Genomic DNA, 23542 nt, shown 5'->3' with positions numbered 1-23542 from the left:
GCTGGATTGGGTAGCCTTTCCCTTCTGCAGGGGTTCTTCCCAACACAAAGCAGTGAACCTCTCCCCAGTCCCTGCCTCCATGACCTATAAGCTGCAGAGGACGATCTGGGCATGGTCCCCAGAGCCCTGGGCAGCTGGAGGATATGACCCTGGCTACTAAGGACAGAGTTTCCCAGCTCCTGTTCTCCATTCATGTTTCCACACTTGGTCCAGCATTGATTGGTTGTCCACCCCCAGGAGGTGGCAGGAGGTTAGGTTGGTGTGCAAGGATCTTACACATCATTTCAGGCTTGCCTCTGTGGTTGGGACTTCTTTCAAAGAGAGTAATTGTTGTGAACTAAAGATTAACCCAGTTGGAAATTGCTACAAGTGTGTCTCTGCAGCTTAAATGAAGAGCCTGAGGCCCGGCTGAGTCCTAGGCGCCAGGACCCAGACAGATGAAAGTTGGATGGGGTCTGGGACTTGGCTCTGAGGTGCTGCCCGCTGAGACCTGCCCCCTCAGCCAGGGCCAGGCACTGGACATAGGACCCCGACTGGGTGCCGGATACCCTGCACGCCCAGGACCCCCTCCTCCTGGCCTGGGCCTGGACCCCAGAGGTAGAGGGTGGTGCCTGGGACCTGATGCTTGCTTTTCAGAACTGAGAGTAGCATTTGTTTGGGGGGGAGGTTTACAGCAACATTAGGGCTTCCCTCTTGGCTCCATCGGTAAAGAACCTGTCTGCAGTGCAGGGGACCTGGGTTTGATTCTTGGGTTGGGAAGGTCCCCTGGAGAAGGAAATGGCAACCCACTCCACTATTCTTGCCTGGAGAATCCCATGGACAGAGGAGCGTGGCAGGCTACAGTCCATGGGGCCGCAAGAGTCAGACTTGACTCAGTGACTAAACCACCACCGCTACCACAAGAACATCATGACCTGACCATGACCTGACCTCAAGAGCAAAGACTCTGACCCCAGAAGTAGCCAGGCCACTCCCTCAGCGTTCCTAGAAAAGTGCTTTGCTGAACGTTTTCTGGGTGCTCAGCTTTTTTTGCTTGTCTGTCTTTTCTCCTTGTGTGGCCCTGCAGTAAGGCTTTCTCTCCTCACTGTGTGTTAGGAGCACAAACTTGTGATCAGTACCAAGATGATATTCTCATCAATAACAGAATCTCTTTATTCTCAATGTGCTAGATTTGTCCCTCCTCACCCCGAAATGTTCACTATCAGCTATACTTGGGGACAGAACATTTTAATTCATATAAATTATTTTCATAATCAGAGAGGAATGTGTGAGCCTGAGATTCAATTTTTGAAATAAAATGGTTACTCTGAAAAGCCAAACTTGTCCATGAAATGACAGTAGCAGTTGGACAGTGGTAGTTGGACTCATCCTGTGCAGAGTCCAGTTAATTCTGAAGGTTCTGTGATGTGTGGTCGCCATGGTAATGTGGTGATACACATTCCGCATTCAGTGTGTTTTCGAGCTGAGAGCTTCATGTATGGTGGCAAAGAGAAATGGGTAACCTGAATTGTTTGGGAGGTAAGTTCCCACTGATCCTCTGAAGGCTGCTCCTTCAAATGGGCTGGTTAATCTTTACTGATGAACTTTCCTCATCTTTTTTTTATTATTTTTCTTTTCCATCACTCTAACTTATCTACAGAGTTATAACTGTGTTTTATAGTTTTGTATTATTCCTTAAATTATATTTTGATTCTCCTGTCAGCTGGCTGCCTTAAATATCTTCCTAGATTTCCAATTTCCCAATGCCAGTTTTGTACACCAGAAACAGATGAAAAGAACTAACAGAGGAGAACCATGATGTCTCCCCAACATCAGACATTATAGTAATGGGAATTACATCTCAACTCTTCTCAAATGCTGCTGCCCAAATCTACAAACACTAGCAGTGTAAATCTAGAGACTTAAAAAGGAAAGAAACTGGAATTTACTGGTGGGATTCCCATGGGTGGATGTGGGCTGGATCATTGTTTGTCTGTTGCCAAGGAGTTTAGTGAGATGGCATAGTGCTATTGGGTTGGTAGGAATAACATTTGGTCACTGAGGGAAGAAGAGCCTGTCTGTTGATCCTCAAGGAGAATCTAGGGTTACGGTCTCCAGGCTGTGAGGATGGAGATGATTTTCAAAAAGAATATGGGGCTCTGTTGTCTTCCACTACAGGGTCTAGAGCATGATGAGAAGTTGATAGAGTCAGAATTTTAGTGGAGAAAGATTGAACTCCTGCCCATTCTTAGCTAGCACTTGGTCCAGGCTGCTCAAATAAGTGTTCAGATCAGCTGTGAGACTTGGAGCATCTCAGACTTAGTTAAGCCACCAAAGGCCAGCACAGAGCCCACCTCCCAAGTTAACTCACATTAACTGCTCATCCAGACTTGCTCAAGTTAAAGGGAAGTTAATTCTTGGTAGAACCATCATGTGGCCTTTGGTTTAGACGGTTCTGAGCTCTGAGCCAACTTGTTGGCCAAACAGACCGCTGGTCACTTAGCACAGTGAACTGGGCTTTGGGAAGGCTGCTCGTGAGACAGTTGAGTGTGTGAAGAAGCTTTGGAGGATGGACAGACTTGGAATCCTGTGGTCTTTCTGAGGGGCTTTGCTCAGAGGAAACTTGTATTTTGGATCAGGAACTGAGATATAGGCATGAGTGGTAGAAGGAGGATTTGAGCTCTTTTTAAGGCTGAGGCATCTTCTTCAGGGCATCAGCTCTTATCCACAGAAAACTAGGGGCAGGATAATTTGAGTTGGAGGTAGGGTTGAGGTCCTGGGTAAGGGGTTTTAGCACAGGTCTCAGGGGTGCAGGCATCTGTGTCCTCAGGGAACCATCTACAATCCTGCCCCAGGTTCACTATTTATTATTGTGTGACCCTTGGAAAATCACTTCCTCTCTCTAAATTTCAACACCATCTAATGTAACATATGGATTACAGCCCACACTTTGTCCACCCTTCCTCTTGAACAGGGCTGAGTGTCCGAAGAGGTGCTAATAGATACTCTCCATGCGCTCTAAAAACTTGTTTTGGTGAAAAAGCTAAGGAATAAGCTTCCATCCCCACTTATTGGAGCCATCAAAATGTCCTCTCTGCTTTCAACCACTACTGAAGGTCCATCTTATTCTTGCCATCATTCAAGGTTGAACACTTAACAGAGAAATTATGAAGCACCAGTCATTTACTTTTGTATTTATTTATTTATCTGTCTGTCTATCATTTATTTATTTGGCTGGATCGGGTCTTAGTTTGGCATGTGGGATCTTCATCACATTGTGCAGATCTTTCGTTGCAGGGCACTGACTCTCTACTTGTGGTGCTTGACCTCAGTAGTTGCAACATGTGGGCTTAATTGCTCAGAGGCATGTGGAACCAGAGTTTGCCCACCAGAAATCAAACCCCATCCCCTGCGTTGAGAGGCAGATTCTTACCCACTGGACTGCCCGGGAAGTCCCTCGTTTATTTTTCTAATATTTTACCTGTATTTAATCATTCTTGGCCTCATAATACTAAAAATAGGCCATGTTAACATTTCTCCAACTCAGGACAGGGAACTGAGGCAAAGAGGGATCCATATGTCTTTCCCAAGTACCTGCTTCTCCTAAATGTGATTTGAATCCAGTCCATCAGGCATGGTAACCATGCTTTGCTGAGCTTCTAGATCTCAGTTAAATAGAGATATTTGCACACACAGCCAGTCTGTTGGATGTTTTCAGTGCACATCAAAATGCAGAACTTCCTAAGTCCACCTTGGATTCAGGAGGCCTTGCGAGGCATCTGGTGAGGAAGGGGACCAGAGGATTGAATTATGGATCAATTATTATTAGTTCCTGGGTGGTCCTCTGCCGGCAACATGTCGACAGCTCTCATCATTTCACAGGAAGTCTCATCCAGGAGGAGAGAAGGAACACCCCTCAAATGTCAAGAAAATCAAGAAGCAGCTGGTTGAAGAGAGTTTCGTTTTGGCCACATAATAGGGTGCACCCTATAACTGACTCAACTGAAGGTACTGTGGAAATTTTCTCATGAAGTTCATTCAAGAATGAAAATTGTAGTATGTTCAGGGCCTGATATTTAAGAAAAAAAAACCACCAGAAATATTAAGCAATGTCCTTTTATTTCATGTGTTCAAATGGAAACTATATCAGTTGGTACTGCTTTAACTATGAAAGGAAAGATGCATTTTAAATTCAACATTTGGTACATGCTTAAAAGTGGAAATGGTCTCTAGCTATGGTTTGGACATTAGCTAATGTTTTAACACTAGCTGTGATGTGTTCCCCCCGAAGTCATGTTTCAGGATTTCTTTAAATCATTAGACTTTATTTAAAGCAGGATTACATTGACATAAAAGTTGTATGGATTAGACAGAAAATTCCAATATCATATCACTTCAGTTTCGGCTATCAAATTCTACTCGCAGATAACATATCTATGCTACATTTTTTACAATTAGTGAGAAAATATATTTTTAGTAATTCAAAGTCTAACATTGTTAGTTCACCTAACATTCACACTGTGTATTGTTATATTCAGTGATATTTTAAATATGCACATTTAAATTATAGGACCATACAGAAATCTACACACTAATGTTCACAGTGTATTATTAGTACTTAAATACTAGAAACAACCCAAAGACCATCATGTGATGAATGGATAAATGAAATGTGGTTATGTACGCAGAATGGAATACTATCCCGCCATAAAAATGAATTCAAGATTGAAATATGCTATAAAATGGATGGACGATTAATACAAACATTTATTATAGTTAGTGAAATAAGGCAGGCACAGAAAGACAAATATTGCATGATTCCACTGGGTTAAGGTACACAGAATAGGCTAACTCATGGAAGCTGGAAATGGAAATTACCAAAGTGAGGAGGCAATGGAGAAGGTGGATTATGACTTAAAGGGTACAGAGGTTATATTGGATCTGATGAAAAAGATGTAGATGGTGTTGATAGGTACATTAAATTGTGAATATAGAAAAATCAAGATTGCCGCAAGAAATATCAATAACCTCAGATATGCAGATGAGACCACCCTTATGGCAGAAACTGAAGAAGAACTAAAGAGTCTCTTGAGGCGAGTGAAAAAGTTGGCTTAAGGCTCAACATTCAGAAACTAAGATCATGGCATCCGGTCCCAGCACTTCCTGGGAAATAGATGGGGAAACAGTGGCTGACTTTATTTTTCTGGGCTCCAAAATCACTGCAGATGGTGATTGCAGCCATGAAATTAAAAGACGCTTACTCCTTGGAAGGAAAGTTATGACCAACCTAGAGAGCATATTAAACAACAGAGACATTACTTTGTCAACAAAGGTCCGTCTAGTCAAGGCTATGGTTTTTCCAGTAGTAATGTATGGATGTGGTAGTTTGAGTATAAAGAAAGCTGAGCACCAAAGACTTGATGCTTTTGAACTTTGGTTTTGGAGAAGACTTTGAACAGTCTCCTGGACTTGAAGGAGATTCGACCATTCCAACCTAAAAGAGATCAGTCCTGGGTGTTCATTGGAAGGACTGATGTTGAAGCAGAAACTCCAATACTTTGGCCACCTTATGTGAAGAGCCGAGCCACTTGAAAAGACCCTGATGCTGGGAAAGATTGAGGGCAGGAGGAAATGGGAATGACAGAAGATGAGACAGTTGGATGGCATCACTGACTCAATGGACATGGGTTTGGGTGGACTCTGGGATTTAGTGATGGACAAGGAGGCCTGGTGTGCTGTGATTCATGGGGGTCACAAAGAGTTGGACACGACTGAGCAACTGAACTGAACTGATGGAACTTTGTAATTCTTAAAAATTATGAGAAGAATAAATACAATTTATTTTTGATGACAATGCTGAGTCCCTAGTATATTTCTGTGAGCCCATGGACAGCAGCACACCAGGCTGACCTGTCTTTCACTATCTTCCTGAGTTTGCTCAAATTCCTGACCATTGAGTTGATAATGCTATCCAGACATCTCATCCTCTGTGGCCCCTTCTTTTCCTCCTGCCCTCAGTCTTTCCCAGCATCAGGGGCTTTTTGAGTGAGCCTGTTCTTTACATCAGGCAGCCAAAGTATTGAAGTTTCAGCATCAGTCCTTCCAATGAATATTCATGATTGATTTCCTTTATGATTAACTGGTTTGATCTCCTTGCTGTCCAAGGAACTCACAAGAGTCTCTTCAGCACCACTATTCTAAAGCATTAATTCTTTGGCACTCAGCCTTCTTAACGGTCCAAGTCTCACAAATGTACATGACTACGGAAGCCTAGTGTGATTTTTAGTGCTTCCCTCTGTCAGACCGAGTTTCAAGGCGATCAGGTTCCCCTTAGCCAGAAAGCTTAAGGCTCTTTGACTCATTTCTGAAACGTTCATCTCCTTTGCCTTCCTCCAGCCATGAGAAAGGTTGGCCAACAGATTTCAGCCCACACTTATTAACCACCCGTATCCACACACTCCCCCGATGTGTCCACATTAACAAGGTCTTCCCAATAAGCATCACAAATGTCCTGACAATTCCTCTATGTCCTCCTAGAGCTCCCTGAGGACCAGCCTGAGGAGCTACCCATTTCAACGCTGGAGGAAGAGGCTCTGCCCAACTCCATAGTAAGTGCCTCCGATTCATCTGAGATAAAAGTGTTGCTCCATGACTGTATTTTCTAGCGGAATTCAGATAAAGGTTGAAAATATTCAAGACAGTTCATATAAACAGTTTTTAATTTGATGGATGAATCTCTCCCAGCAGATAACTTATTCAAAAGGATGTTTTTCAAAAATGACAACATAAATTAAAAACTGGAATCGGGAGCAGTTTCCTCAGCAGAAACTATTCCTTCCTGAAATGAAAGTTTTAATTACTGGTGAAAATGAGCTGGAGTGCTCTTCCAGGAGGAGCTCCAGCCTTTCCCACAGATGTCCTCTATGTGTTCTTTTGGGGCTACGGACTCAACGGCACATTCCCATTTGGTTTTCTGAAAAGAAAAAGAGAACAAAAGCCCTGAATGCACAGTACTCAAGATGCTGACACCCTCACACTGTTTTCTTCTTTCTAATTGCAGGCCTGTGAACAAGCCAGTGAACACGGTAATTATTCAGGGATCATCCCTCTGATGAAAATAATCTAGTTGATAAAGGTGGCAATCTCTTGCCAGCTCTATTTGGAGAGTCGCCCTCACACTGGATTCCTAAAGGGGGTGAAGGCACAGGGTGCAGATAAGAGACTAATCTTCCGGGAAAGAAAATGTCTGTGCTCTATGGTACCTGGAAACCACTACATCATTTAGATGCGTGGGTTTGGGTCCCATGTGTGAGCCCATGCAGTGTGATTCTAAAGCTGTCTGTGTGTGTTTCCTCAGGAGATGTTTCCCTCTTATAAAGCACAAGTCAACTGTGAACTTTCTAAATACTTCTCAACACACTGTGCACTGGCTATAGATTCCCTAATTCTTTCCTCATCTCAGTCATTCCTCAAGTTCGGTTAATATTCATCTTGCTCGAAGGGAGATGGTGCTGAGAAAAATGGACCAAGCTATTGACCTCCTAAGTGGGAAAAGAATAACCTGAGAACCTTGGGGTGGTCCCAGTGTGTCTGCTGTGGACCCGTGACCTGCACTTATCACTCAACCATGGGATCCTCAGTCATGGAGCAAGGGGGTCCCTGCATCTACGTTTATGCCTGGAGGTACTAGAGCTCCAGAGGTCCAGATTGTGCCCATCATTGTAAGATGGGCTCAGTGGTCATGGAACCCAGGGCAAACGTAGGTGGATTATTGCCAACATTGTCACAGTCGTTATTGTGGAAGGCACCTTGGGATTCATATCCTCTTGGTGAGTTCAAAGCTCTGAAAGTTGTGTTCCCTTGTTTAGACAGTACAGGCCACATCTGTTGGTGCTAGTGTCACTGCTTAACCAAGGACAAAAGCAGAGTGTCAACAGAGAGATATTTCATTGTACTGGGTGACATTACCATAAGCCTTACATTGGTTAAACCCTGTAGCACACTTTTAAGGGAAGGTGTCAAATAGATCTCACAGTGGAACTTGACACTCTGCTTGGTGACCTTGACTCTTGCTGTAAACCTCCTGCACACCAGGGTCCAAGAAGGTCAACGTTTACCCCATGCTTTCTCTCCATGATGAACTGTCCGTCTAAATGTATGGCTTCACTGAGTGTGAACAGACACTGACTCAGTGGATGTGGAAATATTATTTGGAAAATGAAGACTAGGAAGAAACATCACATGATAGATTATAGCTATTTGGCAAGGTAGGGTTGAATTCAGTTCTCTTAACAGAGATTGATTATAATGAAGAGCAAAATCTCACAGAAAACTTAGTAAGTGCATCAGCTGAAACTGAATCCTGGGGAGGCAGTGATCTAGGAAGAAATCCAGAAGATAGGTGTGATTTACCAGAAGCTCTAAACAGAAAGGAGGGTCATGGGTCTCTGTCATTGAAAGCTGGCATGCATTGTAATGTTTCACATTTCCCCATTGGTTTGGTTATCACCAGTTACATGCAGCCAATCTCCTTCATTGCCTTCTTGCTTGTCTCCTTGGTTGTACTTCATCCAGCAAAGGGGAGGATTCAAGAGCAGCTCAGTCCATAGTTACTAGCCTCTCTCCTGTACACATTCCACCCCATGTCCCATCCAATAAACACACAAAAAATCTGAGATCTTTGTAAACAGCCTCATCTCTGTCCTCATGGCCTTCTGTTTCCCTCTAGCTCCCCAGGAGCACCTGGTGTTGGAACTGCCCCAGGCCGGGGCTGAGGATCCGCCTCTGCCACCCCTGGAGGTAAGCTCAACTGTCTGTGTCTCACAAAGGCTGCTGCTTCACCTCTTTATGTTTCATTCAGCGAAATACAGTTATAGTCATCTGACAATGTATATTAGCACTTATGCATGCAGTTTGTTGCTGGTGAAATATTGACGTTAAATCTGTTATCAAAACAGAACTGATCCAAAAGGACACTAAAAATAGCATCAATTCCGACTGTAGGTACATTCCTCAGTAGAATTTTTTCCTCCTGGAAACTGAAAGATCTTAAGTGAAAGAGCCCAGCCTTTGCAACAAGGGTCCTCTCTGTTTTCTTTTGGAACGATTGATTTTTTAAAGAGTTTAGGGGGTTAGTTACCTGAGGAAAACAAAAAAATCAGATAACATAAAAGTTACTGCAGAGAACACACGATGCTGCCACCCTCACACTGTTTTCTTCTCTCTAATCACAGGCAGCCGGAGAAGCCAGTGAACGTGGTAAATATTCAGCAACCATACCTCTGCTGAGGAACAGTTTAGCTGATGATTGTGGGGCTCTCTTGCCAGCTAGCTTTGCAGAGTCACCCTGATGCTGGATTCCTAATGAGAGTGAGGGTTGGGGGTTCTGAGAAAAGACTGATCTCACATTAAGAACAATGTCTGTGCTCTATGGTCCCTGGAAACAACCACATCTTTTAGATGATGTGAGTTTGTGTGAATCAGGGTTGGGGGCCCATGTGGAAGCCCCTGTGATGTGATTCTGAAGGTGTGTGTATGTGTGTTTCCTCAGGAGATTTTTCCCCCTTACACGGCACAAGTCAACTGTGAACTTTCTAAACACTTCTCATCACCACTGCCCACTGATTATACATTACCTGATTGTTTCCTCAACTCAGCCATTCCTCAAGTTTCATTAATATTCATTTTCCTCAGATGAAGATGCTGCTGAGAAAAATGGCCCAAGCCCTTGTCGTCCTAAGTGGAAAAACCAAACTGAGAACCTAGGGGGCTTCCAGTATTTCTGGTCTGCAAACCTCACCTGAACTGATCACTCATCCTTGAAATCCTAGTCATGAAACAAGGGGTCCCTGCATCTATGTTTATACCTGGAGGTATTATAAGCTCGAGGTCCAGACCGTGCCCATCATTATAAGGTTGGCACAGTGGTCCCAAAACCAGGGCAAGCAAAGTGGATTAACAGCTACCTTTGGCACAGTCTTTATTGTGAAAGGCACCTCGGGGTTTGCATCCCCTGGTGAACTCACAGATTGTTAGTTTGGCGGCCTTGTGTCGACAATGCTGGTCCTGTCTCTTGGTGCTAGTGTCATGCTTAAACAAGGAATAAAGCAGATTATCATCAGGGAGGTATTTCATTTTACTGGATGATATTACCACAAGCCCTACATTGATTAAACCTGGTAACACACACTCTAGGGAACGTGTCAAATAGATCTCACATTCGATTTCGATAGTTAGCCTCGGACCATGAGTCGTCGTAATCTCCTAAAGCGCTGGATCAGAGACAGTCAGCATTCACCCTTGGTTCCTCTCCATAATGAACTGTCCCATTAAATGTATCGCTTCTCTCATTGTGGACAGCCACTGTCTCAGTGGACATGCAAATATTGTTTGGAAATTGAAGACTGGGAAAAAATATCACATGATTGATAATAGATATTTGTAAAGGCAGGATTGAATTCAGTCCTCTAATAGAGCTTACTTTTAATCAAGAACAAAATCTCATAGAAACTTGGTAATTTCAATAGCTACAACTTTGCATCCTGGGGAGGGAGTGATCTAGGAAGAAATCCTGGGCTGATTTAGCAGATGCTCCAAACAAGCAGGAGGGACATTCATCTCTGTCATTTAAAGCTGGAATGCATTTTAGTGTTTCTTTTTTCCCCACTGTTTAGGTTATCATTAGATCACTTGTTAAAATGCAGAGGCTCTCTTTCATTTCTTTCCCGTTCCTCTCGTTTGTTCTCCTTCATCCAGCAAAGAGGATGATTCAACAGCAGCTTAGTCCATAGCTACTTACCCCCTCATGCATACACTTCAGCCTTTGTCCCTACCAAAAAAAAAAAAAAAAAAAAAAAAAAACGCTGAGTGACTGCTGAGTAGCCTCACCAGTGTCCTAAGAGCTACTCTGTCTCTCTAGCTCCCCAGGAAGACCTGGTGGAGGAACTGTGCTTTCTATAACCAGCTGTCCCACTAAACAGATGGCCCCTGTGAGTATGAGCAGCTACTGGCTCAGTGGGCATGTACACACTATAGAAAATGAATATTGTGAAGAAGCAATAAAGGGGACCAACTAGCATTTTATAATTCTATAATTTGAAAGACTTAAATTCCAAATGGCAATTTAGTTCCTGATCCAGAAAAAATAAAATTATAGTACCTTCACATAAAAAAAGAAAATATTGATAGAAAAATATTATTCCTAATAGCTATTTATAAATGGTAGGAATTCAGTAATATAAAATCTTGTGTATTTGATTTTCTCTAAGACAAGTAATTAGTGAATTAATAGAATAGCATACTTTACCCAGGATTGATTTCAGTCCTCTAACACAGTTTACTTTAAATCAAGTCCAAAGTTTCATAGAAAATATGATGAACAGAGTAGCAGCAACTGTGGATCTCGGAGGAAGAGTGATCTGGGAAAAATCAGGAGACAGTGGCAATTTAGCAGGAGCTCAAATGATGGGCTGCCGTCTGTGGGGTCTCACAGAGTCTGACATGACTGAAGTGACTTAGCAGCAGCAGCAGCAAATGAGCAGGAGGAGTCATGGGTCTCTTTCATTGAACAGTACACCCATTTTAGAGTTTTCCATCTTTTAGATTGAATATTTCATGTTGATTAGATTCCTCTAGCTAGAAAGCCAAAGATGTGTTTTCATTTCCTTCCTCCTCTCCTTTACTTTCCTTCCTCCTCCAAAGAGGATGGAGGAACACAAGTTCAGTCCATGCTTATTAACCTCCCACATCTATACACACCACCCCATGTCCACACGAAGAGAAAAAACCCTGCATGATTCCTCAGCCTCCTCTCTAGCATTCTAACAGCTACTCTGTGTGCCCTAGGTTTCACTGAGGACCTGCCAGTCAACCCAGCTTGTGACAGGACCGAAGAGACTCCATATGTCTCCAAGGAAAGTTCTTTTTTTTTTTTTTTTTTCCCTCTGGTCTGAGATAGAAATACTGTTTCATTTCTTTTTCAGTAGAATTAAGTTATGAGTCTTTGAAGGTGTTTGTTTCAGATAGAGACAGTTCCCTTGGTTGGGATAATGTGGAGTGAGATACTTATTACCAAATCATGATGCCTCAGTCCACAGGATATTAAAATTGTTAGCATCCATTACATCCTGTTGAGTACAGATTTCTCTCTCCTGCAGTCAGATTTCCTCTAAGAAAAGAATTCTGCAGTTTCCAACCCAAACGATCTTGGAAGTTCCATCCTCCAGGCAAAGGTCTTGCCTTTCATCCTGAGTATGTGTGTTCTGATATTGCTGAACTCCACCAGTGTTCCTCATCAGGATCTGTCACTAAATGAACCCAAGAGTGTGCATCTATGTGATCTTATCCTCATAGTGCCTTCTCTTCTGTACTTGCAGGTGGCCCTTTCAGAATGTGAAAATGGTATGTATTCTAGAAGCATTCACTTTGGGAGAAAAACTTTGTAGATGAGAAAGTTGGGGCTTTCTCTCTGGTTTTAGTGTAGAGGCCAAACTGATTCCAAATTCCCACTGGCAATGAGTGTAGGGGCCCTAGTGACAGAAAGTAATGTATAAGTCGAGCAATGTGGCTGATTACTGTAGTTCCAGGAGGAACCTGTATTATGGTTAATAGTGTAGGTTTGTGTCCATGGGACTGGGTGTGTCTCTGTGTGTAATGAATAGTGTGATTCTCCATGTGTCTGTGAATTTTCTGTCTTGTGCTTTCCTCGATATTTGTCACCCTAAACATCACTGTTACTGGTGTCAACTTCCCCCCAGAATTTCCCATCACCGTGTACCATTAATGAGTATGTGCATAAAAATTAAACCAAGTATACACATTCACTGTATCCATTGATTTTATACCAAGTGAACATCCGATACCCTGAAAGACAAATCTCATCACTCCCCAGGAACATGTTGACCCCAGAGTCTTTTTAATTTTTCTTGAATTTCTTCTTGGCTCTGCTGGGTCTTCATTGCTGCACAGGGTTTTCTCTGCTTGTGGAGAGTGAGGGCATCTCTCTAGTTGTGGTGCATAGGTGTATCACTTTAGCAGCTTCTTTTGCTACAGAGCATGGCTTCTAGGGCTCTTGGGCTTCAGTAGTTTTGGAAGGTGGGCTCAGCACTCGTGGCTCCCGGGCTCTAGAACACGGCTCAGTCCTTGGGGTGCACTGACGGGTTTAGTTTCTCCAAAGCATGTGGAATCTTTCCAGACCAGGGATTGAGCTCGTATCTCCTGCGTTAGCATGTAGATTCTTAAGCACTGAGACACCAGTGAAGCCCGATACGATTCTTAAAAAACAAAACTGTGTTTTAGTATCCCCCTCCTGGGTCAATCACACCTTCATTTAGTCATAAATTCCATTTCTTACTAGGTCTTATAACATTTTGAGTGGTCATGATTCCTCTGTCATTCAAGCTGTTTGCTATTAGAGCCTCAGAATGAGTCTTTCCCCCTCAACCAAGGCCCCCAGTACTGGGGAGGCTCCTTCCTTCTGCAGGGATCCCTGGTGGTACCCACATGCCACACCCAGGTCTAGAGGAATCTGAGAAAGGAGGAACCTAAAAGCATAGATGAAGTTCAGGCCAGCTTTGCCTGTTAATCTTTGAAGTGTCCAGTCAGTCCTGTTAATTCAGTGCACTGTGTTGTTCAGCTTGTCTCTAGAACTTCTCCATCCTGCAACAAGAATGTTATACCCATTAAACAGACACTCCCTCTGTCAACCTCCTCCCAGTTCTTGGAACCACCCTTCTACTCTCTGCTTCTCTGAATTTTCCTTTAGAAACCTGAGGTAAATGGAACTGTGCAGTATTTGTCCTTCATTGACTACCTTATTTCACTCTTAGCAGGATCCTTGAGCTTCATTCACAGTGCTGCGAATGACAAGGTATCCTTCATTTTTAAATGCTGAAAGGCTTCCAGTGTATGTGTACACCCCATTTTCTTTTTTTATTTATCTGCCCGTAGACACTGGGCAGTTTTCTTGGATTTTGTGTACAAGATGGCAATGGATATGTGATTGTAGATATCTCCTGGACATTCTCATTTTATCTTCTTTGGACATAAACTCAAAAGAGTGATTTCTGGATCTTATGATCAGTCTCTTAATACTATTTTGAGGGACTTCCAAACTGTTCCATAATGGCTATGTCATTTCACATTCTTACCAACAGGTACAAAAGTTCCAGTTCGCTACTTTATTGCCAAAATCTTTTCTTTTCTTTTTAGAATACACAACCTGAAAGGTGATGTCTCTTTTTGACTTGGTTTCCATTTCACTGATACTTCGTGATGTTGAGGACTATTCCTATGTATATTGATCACTTCTCTGTCTCCTGTGAAAAAATGTCTATTGAAGCCTTTACCCATTTTTAAAAGTCAGTTGTTTGCCTTTTGTTGTTTTGAAGCTGAGTTGTAGGAGTTGCTATATATTCTGGATATTGGCCCCTTATTCAGATGCAAAGTTTGCAGATACTTCCTTTCATTCCATCAGTAGCCTTTCTGTTGATTGTTGAAGAGACCATCTTTTCTTGATTTGGTCATCTTAGAACCCTGGCGAAGATCATTTGGCCTCACGTGTGTGAATTTATTCAAGATTCCCTCCTTATGATTCCTTGGTCTCTCTGCCTGTTTTGCTGCAGGTAGAACACAGCTTTGACTGCTGTGGCATCCTTACCTGTTTTGAATTCAGGAAGCCTGAAGGCCCCATTGTCGTTCTTTGCTCTCAGGATTGTTTTTGCTCTTTGGGTTTCTCTTCGGTTGCATAAATTTCAGTATTTGGGGATTTTTTCTTTCCATGTCTATAAAAATGACATGAGAGTTTGTGAGTGGTTTCAATATATATGTACATCACTTTTAGGAGTATAGGAAGGTCAACAACACTCAGTATTCCAGTCTATGAATATAGTATGGTATTCTGATTACTTGTCTCGTCTTTCTTTCAAAAGCATTCTGTGGTTTTCAGTCCACAAATCTTTCACTTCCTAAGGGGCATTTTCTGTTGCCTTGCTTGGGACCTCCAGAGTCAGGGATGAGAAATATGGGCTCTTGAAGACTGTGAATGTCCCTTCCCTCCCCTCTGTACCTACTCTCTAGTTACTTGTCAAACAGGAACTCTGGGCCATGCCCTTCACCTCTGCCTACAAGTGAGCCCCCTACTGGGGATTTGCTTTGAATCTGAGTGTTCACCTTACTATTTATTGGAATGTTCACAAGCACTCTCCTAGTCCCTGGCCTAGGATCAAGAGCCCCAAGTATCCCTATATATGAATGATCTAATCAGGGCATCAAATTGTCTACAACAGAGAAAAACCTGAAGAGGCAATTAATTACCTTTTCCTCGTCTTTGGAGCTATGAGAGCGGAACTTTCCAACGTAGTAGGCAGTAGTCACGTCTCCCTATCTGTAATTAACATATCGAAACAATAATTAACATATTTTAAAAAAATCACAAAAAACACACATTTGTTGACCACAGTAGCCATATTTCCAGTGTGTCCACAACTGTTGGAATTTCAGCTTTGTAAGCTTGAATGTAAGAGCTATATAGGGCCTGTAGAAGTGTAGTGTTACAATGTGATTCTGTCAGCATCTCTCTCTCATATGAAATTTTGCACTGGGATGGACATCTTGTTGAGAGGCTCTGACTCCACAAACACGGGGGAGGTCTGTGAACCTGGAAGAAAGACCAGGGCAGTGCTGTGTGAGCCAAGCTGAGGAGGAGAAATGGGTGGGTCAACTTGTATAATAACTGTATTATTGCTCCTGGTTGTCTTTCTGCAGACTGCTTCCTGGAAAATATTAGCAACAGTGATGCAGAAGACAACTCAGGTAGGGAACAACTCTCAGGTGGGGTTAACAGGGAGAGGGTTCCAGGACCACTTGAGTTACACTTAACTCTTTGAAGATGAAGCAAGGTGAATATCAACTGAGGAAGTAGAAGGAAATATGTGTAGAATTTTTATTTGTTCTTTTCATATTTTAATGATTTTATAGACCCATGTGATCATGTGCTATATCGTGCTGTGCTTCAAGACATCTCTTTTTATTTGTCCATTTAAAAATCTCCTTTCTGACAAGACTACTCTTTCCTTGCCCTTTCACTGCTAAATGTGAAAGCTTGGCTTCTGGTCAATACCTGCAGGGTTTTATGTACAAGGAACTTTGGCTTTTTGTTTAGATTTTCCTGTGATGACCACATGCTGTGGACACACAATTCTCATGGTCACTTGACACTGGAGACCAAGTTCTGGCAGTGAGTGTCAGGTGGCGGGTGAGACGTGAACCCATCTCCCTCTGCATTTTCAGGACTTGTGGTTTCCCCTCATGTTGGTCCTCACTGTTTGTTCCTTGTATGAAGGGTGCTCTCAGAGTTGGATGAGTCAAAGCTCATGTGCTCTGGTGTCCCTGTCTGGGCTGAGTCTCCTGGAGCTCATCTCTGCACCACACCTCCCCAAGGACGCTGTGTTGCGTGAGAGCAGTCCATGTGCAGCTGCCCCTAGAGACCAGCATATCCACAGATTCTAGAGACTGTGAAGGGGCCGCTGGCTTTCTTTACACATTTGCTCTAGCAGTACTGCTGACCTGGTCTCCTGGGACTGACCAGACCTAGGTCAGAGACTCAGAGCAGCAGGACCCGGGGTGACTGCTCCCCTTAGGACCACTACTCCCTCCAGACCAAAGCTCCAGGTGGTTTTGATCACCGTCTTTGCACACTCCTCAACTCATTTGTTTACCTTTTATTTTTTTGTTTGTTTTGCATTTGAGCTTTGGGATTTTGTGATATATTTTGAGTATGAGTTCCTAATGTGATATATGGTTTGCAATTTTTCTGGAGGTTAACTTTTCATCCTACTGATTGTTGAAGAGACTACCCTTTCCCTATTTTGTTGTCTTAGAACCTTCGTGAATTTCATTTCACATTGAATCCATGAGTTTACTTGTTTCTTTGTTCTTTATTCTGGTATTTAGGGCTATGCATCTATTTCTATGTCAGTATCATACAGCTTTGATTCCAGTAACTTTGTAATGTGTTTTGAAATCAAGAGGTGAGAAACTTTGGTCTTTGTTCTCAAGATCATTTTGTCTGTTTGGAGTTCTTAGTGGTTCCATGCATATTTTTGGAATTGTTTTTTCTATTTCTATGAAAATGACATTAATATTTTGCTTGGTATTGCAATGAATCTTTACTTAGGTTTAGGCACTGCAGAAATGTCAGTAGTACTAAGCCTCCAGTCTCTGAGCATGGAATGTCATGTCAATTCCTCGTCCTTGAGTCACTCTCTCAGTGTGGTGCGTAGTGTTCAGTGTGCTGGTCGTGTCTCTCTGAAGGCCCTGTGTCCCTCCTTCCCTGATCTCAGAGTCAGTGGTGGAGGGATGGGCTTGTGAGGAGACACAGTGTCTCTCCCTCCCTCCTCACCTCTTCTCTGATGATGTTCAGCACAGGTGCCCTGGGCCCTGTATCCATACCTGTCCCCTCAAGAGGAATACCTGCTGGGAATTCCTCTAAGATCTGGGTGTTGACATTGCTGTTTCAGTGTCCCAAAGGCTCATGAGTACCTGGGATGTGTGCATGAGCCCAGGAAATACCTACAAATGAATAATCAAATCAAGCCAGGCGGATGGATGCTCTGCAGAAACTGTTGGGGTACAATTCACAGGCCTACAAGTCCTGTGCTTATCTAGACTTGAGACCAAAGAAAGATCCCAGAGTTGACAGAGATCCCAAAGGTTTAATAGATGGGGTGATTTCCATGTCTGGAGTAAAAGGATCCTGGAGAGACACCCACTGTGGATAGCAGGGGACCGGCAGAAGACAGCAGCTGCAGCATTCGTCACTCGGGGGGGTTGGAAGTCTACCAGTTACAGTGGGGATGAACAGCAGGTTGGCTCCTTGGTTGAATTGGTTACCATGGAAACCAGTGGAGCATCACATCCCTCTCCTAGCCCCTCAGGCTAAAGACTTTCATGGGGCTGAAGTCTTGTCTTTGTTAATCTGTCAGCAAACAGCCATCCTGAAATGGCCAGAAATTGCAGAGGGAAGAGAGAGGAGAGGGAAAACAACAGAGGGGTGGTAACATCCTATATATAGCCTTGCATGCTCAGTCACTCAGTTTTGTCTGACCCTTTGAGATCCCATGGACCCATATCCCACCAGGCTCCTCTGTCCATGTATTCTCCAGGGAAGAATATTAAAGTGATTCACCATATCCTCCAAAGCCTCTTCTCAACCTAGGGATCCAACCCATGTCTCCTCTATTGGCAGGCAGATTCTTTACTACTGAGCCACCTGGGAAGCCCCACATCCTCCCTTGTAACAAAGTACCCTGGCATTCCAAAAACTGTTCTACCACAATCTATCAGAAGTGTTAGAACAAGTGGTACTGATCTCCAGATTCATTCAATCTTCCCTGGTGACTCAGACAGTAAAGAATTCACCTGCAATGCAGGAGACCTGGGTTTGGAACTTGGGTCAGGAAGATCCCCTCAAGAAGGAAATGACCACCCACTCCAGTGTTCTTGCCTGGAGAAATCCATGACAGAGGGGCCTGGTGGGCTACAGTCCATAGGGTCACACATTGTTGAACATGACTCAGTGACTAAGCACATGCACGTGTATAAGCTTATATAGTGGGTGTTGTGTGTTATAGTGTGGTAGCCACTAGCCAGATATGACTGTTATAATTTGCTTAAAGGCATGTTTTACATGTGTCAAAAACACTTGGAATTTCAGGTTGGTTAGCATGAAGGTGAGAAGTCTAATGGGCCTGTAGAAGTGAGAGGTTGGAATTGACTCTTTCAGCATCTCTATCTTTAGGTTTGCAACTGAGATCAGTGTCTTATTGAAGGTCTCTGACTGCACAGAGCACAGATGACTGCCATCTGCTATCCACGGTGAAGTGTCTTTCTAGAATCCTAGGAAGACGTTCAGGGTGATGCTGTGAGAGCCAGCGGGGCCTCAACTGGAGCAGAAGTGGGTGGGTCGCTCATCTAATCACCTTGTTGCTCCTGGTTGTGTTCCTATGGAATGCGTTGTGGAGAGCATTTGGTGCAGTGATGAGGAAGGGGACACGGGCAGGAAACAATATTCAGTTGGGATCTGATGGGAGAGGCTTCCTGGAACTTTAGGGTTAAATACCCTGCTTGGAGCCTAAGGAAGGTGAACATTAAATTAGGAAGAAGGAACTCTGTGTACAGTTCTGACTTACTATTTTCATATTTTCATGATATGATAGAGAAATTGTGTCCCGGACTTGCATCGTGCTCTGTTTATAAACACCTTTTGTTGCTTTACTCTTCAAAAATTATTTTGCCCATACGAGCTGCTCTTTTCTGCTTTTCCACTAGTATGGAAGCCTGGTCTCTGGTCAGCACATCTCGGGTATTGTGCACTGAAGTCTGTTTTCTATTGCATGTTGAACTCTGATGGCCATATCCTAGTGGGCACAAAACTGTCATTGCCACTTGACACTGGAAACCATGTACTTGTAGCGCATGTGAGGTAGTGTGTGAGATGTGAACTCTGTCCTCCTGAGCTTTCAGGACTTGTGACTTCCCCTCATGTTTGCCTTCACTGTTAATTCCTCATGTAGATGTCGCTCCCAGGGGTGGATGAGTCACAGCACACAGGTCCTAGTGTCCCTCTCTGGGCTCGGTCTCCTGGCGCTCAACTCAGCCTCCGCACCAGCCAAGGCTGATGTGCTTCCATGTGAGAAGTCCACGTCCAGCTGCTCCTAGAGAATGGCTGCAGATTCTAGAGTCTGTGAAGGGGCCACGGGGCTTCTTCACACAGTTGCTTTCACAGCCCTGCTGACCTGCTGTCCTGGGATTGAGCAGTCCCAGGGCAGCAGGTCCTGGGGTCACTTCTGCTCTCATAACCCACTGCTGCATCCAGAGAGTCCTGCCCCTTCTTCCCAGTCCCAGGCCTGCCCCATCCTCTGTCCTCTGTCCTTTCCTTACACCTTCCCAGGTTTCATCCCTCCAATTTTCCAAGTCTCAGTGCAAACCTGGAAGCTACCAGGTGTTTATGGAGGACCCTTGCCACATCATTCTGGCTAAATGAAATTGGAAGCATTTGCCTCTGTCCTCTCTAAGGGTTTGGGAAACTTAAGGTGTTGCTGTGAACATTAAGCATCTCCCAGAGACCTCAGGTCACCCCAGTCAACGGGAGAGTCTCTGTTGTGTGGAATTTTTGTCCTTCCCTCCCGCGGGGGTCAAAACCCTCTCAGATCCATGCCAAGTCCTCCCTGGGAGGGATGGATTGGTTAATTCAACAATGGGCTGATTGGAGATGTTGGTCATATACCCATGGTCCTTCTTCCAATGTGCCCCTGTTGGAGAACTCTAGGGTTGGTGGAGGTTCAAGGAGGAAGGAAAGGAGCAGGGACAAGAAGAGAGAAATGAGGAAGGAAGAGAGAGGAAATAGTGGGAGAAAGAGGCAAGCGAGGTCATGGGCAGAGATGCACGGAGACAGTGACCACCTGGAGGAGGAACAGGTGGTCACGGCCTCATTTCTGGTCACATGTAGACAAGTTGAGGGTGGCAACAGGATGTTGGAGGTCAGAGACCCACTTTTTCATTGCAGAGGTGAGACTCTGAGGCCCTGGGAGGTCCTTGAGGCAAGTACACCAGGGGTCCCAAAGCCAGGCTGTGAGGAGCACCAGGGTCCCCTGGTCATATCCTGACTCTAAGTCTCCCATTTGCTTTCCCACAGCCTCTGCATACGACGAATACATGGCAGATGATGAGGATTCAGAGACGGTGAGCAAGAATACTGAGGTCGCATACGACTGCTGCCTTGAGACACCAGACGAGTACATGGCAGATGATGAGGATTCAGAGACGGTGAGCAAGAATGCTGAGGTCATTTATTTCTTCTTTCATATCTTTCAAAAATTTTATCTTTCTCTGATCCATAGACTCTTCCTTGTAACCCTTCCCCATCTCCTCTTTCCAACTTTTTGTGATTAACCTTCTGGAGGACTTGGTCTCTTGTAGGCACTTAGGGTTCTGGAAGCTTATATAAAATCTATGAAATCTGTCTGCAGCCCTCTTCCCCCATTTTGTTAGCGTTGCCCTGGCTCCTGACCGCACGTCTACACCCTTGAACCTGGCTTGGTCACCTGCTGAGTGGCCTGAGCAGGAGTTGAGGCTGTAGTCAGTTGAGGCTGTAGTCAGCAGGTCTGGACCCACACAGCTGAAGGAGCCCCATGAAGTCTGCACTGCCCTGAGCTACTCCATATGATTGCTTTCCTGCTCTGGGACCTGCCTGACTGATCTCTTCCTTCCAGATGTCAGACAACTCTCTAATCAGCTCTTTGGAGAACGGCAAAAATGTGCTCAGTGATGACAAAAAAGACCAGGAGGAAGTGTGAACGTGGGGCCCGAGTTGAAAAGGTGAGGCAGACAAGGGCATGTGTCTCCATCATGACCCCAGCTCACTTGGTGCTTCAGAAACATGAGCAAAAACCCTGGGGTCTGCTGCTGAGTGTGACCACACAAGTGGAGACAAGAGGGTGGTAGCAATCTGCACCGATGAGTGGAGGATGCCCTTAGCACGTCTCCCCAGGGCACAGGTCCCGTCCACAGACACCCCCGAGGCTGCTGGGCTGGCTCCTCCGGCAGCTCTTACATTTGCAGGGAGGCTGGGGAACTGTGGGGCCACCGTGTGCAGGAGTCCAGGAGCTGCTGTTGCAGCGTGTTCCTTTTGAAGATCCCCACTGGGGGCTTCCTCATCTCCCTCTGCAGGACCCAGCTCTGCCCTCCAACCCCCCCAAGGCAGCAAGGGGAACCCCTAGTTCATCACCAGCTGCAGAGAGAGGTTCGGGCGGCCCCACCCTCCCCAGTCCTGGGCTCCCGGGAACAGAGTGAAAGAGACACGGGCGCCCAGAGCTCGTGCAGTCAGGGAGTCACCTGGCAGCTCTGCCTCCCTGTGTGTGCTCCGTGGCCCTGAGGGTCCCAGAGAGCCTGGGGGGTGTCTGAGTCTGGGGTCCCTCAGGATCTGGAACCCTGGGGTCCTGGGTCAGCTCAGGTACCTTTTCTCAACCTGAAGTTAGAGGTTGTGTAGATTCTTCTGTGTATGTGTCCAATTCCAACTTAAGAATCACCAGAAAGCAATTCAGTGCCGTGTGCACTTCAGATGGTGGTGCTGGTGGTAAAGAACCCACCTGCCAGTGCAGGAGACACAGGAGCCTCAGGTTCAACTTCTGGGTAGGGAAGATAGACTGGGGAAGGTAATGGCAACCCACTCCAGTATTCTTGCTTGGAGAATCCAGTGACTGAGGAGCCTGGTGGGCTATCATCCATAGGGTTGCACAGACTCGAACATGACTGAAGTGACTGAGCAGCATACTTGGGATGAGTGGCAGGATTGAACTTACTCATGTTCCTTTTATTTATTTTTTTTCCAATTCTGTCCTTAATAACATATCTTGTTTTATTACTGTTTAAAAAGCAGTGTCTTCTCTCAAATTTTAATGTTGTAATATGCTAAACAAATAAAATGCACCTTTATAGTATAACAACATAATAACAATTTAACATCATAAACCTCAGGAGAGTTTGGCTGGGGGTTAGAAATGATTACTCAGGAAAAGAGAGACCCTATGTGTCTGTCCATTTCCAGTGCTCAGGTCTCAGGAGCAGTTGTATTGAGTGTAGGATGGGTGAACAGGTTCTCCTACCCACTGTGTCATCTGATCCCCGCTCCTCCCAGGGCCTAGAGGGAAGGGGGGCCCAAGCTTTTAGTCCTGAATCCGAGTCCCCTGTTCCTCCACCTGAGTCTCACTGTCCAGGGGCCCATCAGTTGAACATCGCTGGCCAGACGCTCAGGTGCACTTGCTCCTGTGGGGCATTTCTAAACGCTTCCCACTCACAGACAACACCCTCAACAGGGAGCAGCAAGCAGACCCAGCGCCCTGAAGATCGGAGCCCCAAAGCCAAGGCTAGATCCTGGGAAGCCTTCTGGGTCCTGCTCACCCTCCCCAGGGAGCCTTCCTCTGTCTGACTCTGCACCTCCCAGGGACTCCATCACCTGTGTTGTCGTTGCAGGCTCTCAGCTGAATCCCTGAAGACCTGGACCCTAGAGGCGGCGGAGCCCACACAGCACCAGGAGCCTCATTTGGATCAGATTAGGGGAGGCCTCACTGCTTCTTTCCTGAGGGCCCTCATTTAGTACAGCTTCAGTTGTTTTGTTGTATAGATTTTGTATTAGTTTTATCTACAAGTTCTGTATGTATCTGTATGTTCAATGTTTATAGGTAAGGTTTTTCATTAAATTTTTAAAATCTATTTGTTATTTTTACAAAATATTTGCTTGTAAAACACACATGTATAGAATAGCAACCTCAGCAGAGGTAGAACTTAATGAATTGTCGTGAGCCAGTCGCCCTAGCCTCTGCTACTAGGGTCACTGCCCCTTTCACTCAACTCAGTCTTCTTTGAGAAAGGAACTGCAGATTTAGTCCTTACATCTGTCCAGGGTCACCAGCTTCCTCTGCTTCCTTTAAATAGTCCCCCTGGCTTGATTTACTGAAGTGTGTCTGGACTGCTCTTTTCGTTAATCTGAACAAACTGTCGACAAGAT

The 23542-nt window shown here is 44.7% G+C and overlaps 1 protein-coding gene across 1 annotated transcript; it reads left to right on the top strand.

Annotated features, from left to right (window-relative positions):
- Window positions 1-1493: 1493 nt before the first annotated feature.
- On the top strand, window positions 1494-23217 carry LOC129654261 (uncharacterized). Its single transcript, XM_055583769.1, has 11 exons — window positions 1494-1518; window positions 3862-3987; window positions 6517-6587; window positions 7040-7064; window positions 8708-8778; window positions 9213-9237; window positions 11824-11924; window positions 12276-12378; window positions 15742-15789; window positions 20672-20802; window positions 23008-23217. Exons 1-11 carry the CDS (start codon window positions 1494-1496, stop codon window positions 23017-23019), a joined length of 738 nt encoding a protein of 245 aa, XP_055439744.1. The 3' UTR covers window positions 23020-23217.
- Window positions 23218-23542: the final 325 nt, after the last annotated feature.

The sequence above is a fragment of the Bubalus kerabau genome, chromosome 5 (assembly GCF_029407905.1).
Source record: "Bubalus kerabau isolate K-KA32 ecotype Philippines breed swamp buffalo chromosome 5, PCC_UOA_SB_1v2, whole genome shotgun sequence".
NCBI classification, from domain to species: Eukaryota; Metazoa; Chordata; class Mammalia; order Artiodactyla; family Bovidae; genus Bubalus; species Bubalus kerabau.
The sequence above is the reverse complement of the archived record's forward strand: the minus strand, read 5'-3'. Positions and strand labels throughout refer to the sequence as shown.

Bases quoted from the DNA above. Each gene is read 5' to 3' on its own strand.
- LOC129654261 (XM_055583769.1), top strand. From the start codon at position 1,494: ATGGGTAACCTGAATTGTTTGGGAG. The intron at 1,519-3,861 runs GTAAGTTCCCAC...ATCATTTCACAG, and splicing joins TAACCTGAATTGTTTGGGAG to GAAGTCTCATCCAGGAGGAG. The intron at 6,588-7,039 runs GTAAGTGCCTCC...TTCTAATTGCAG, and splicing joins AGGCTCTGCCCAACTCCATA to GCCTGTGAACAAGCCAGTGA.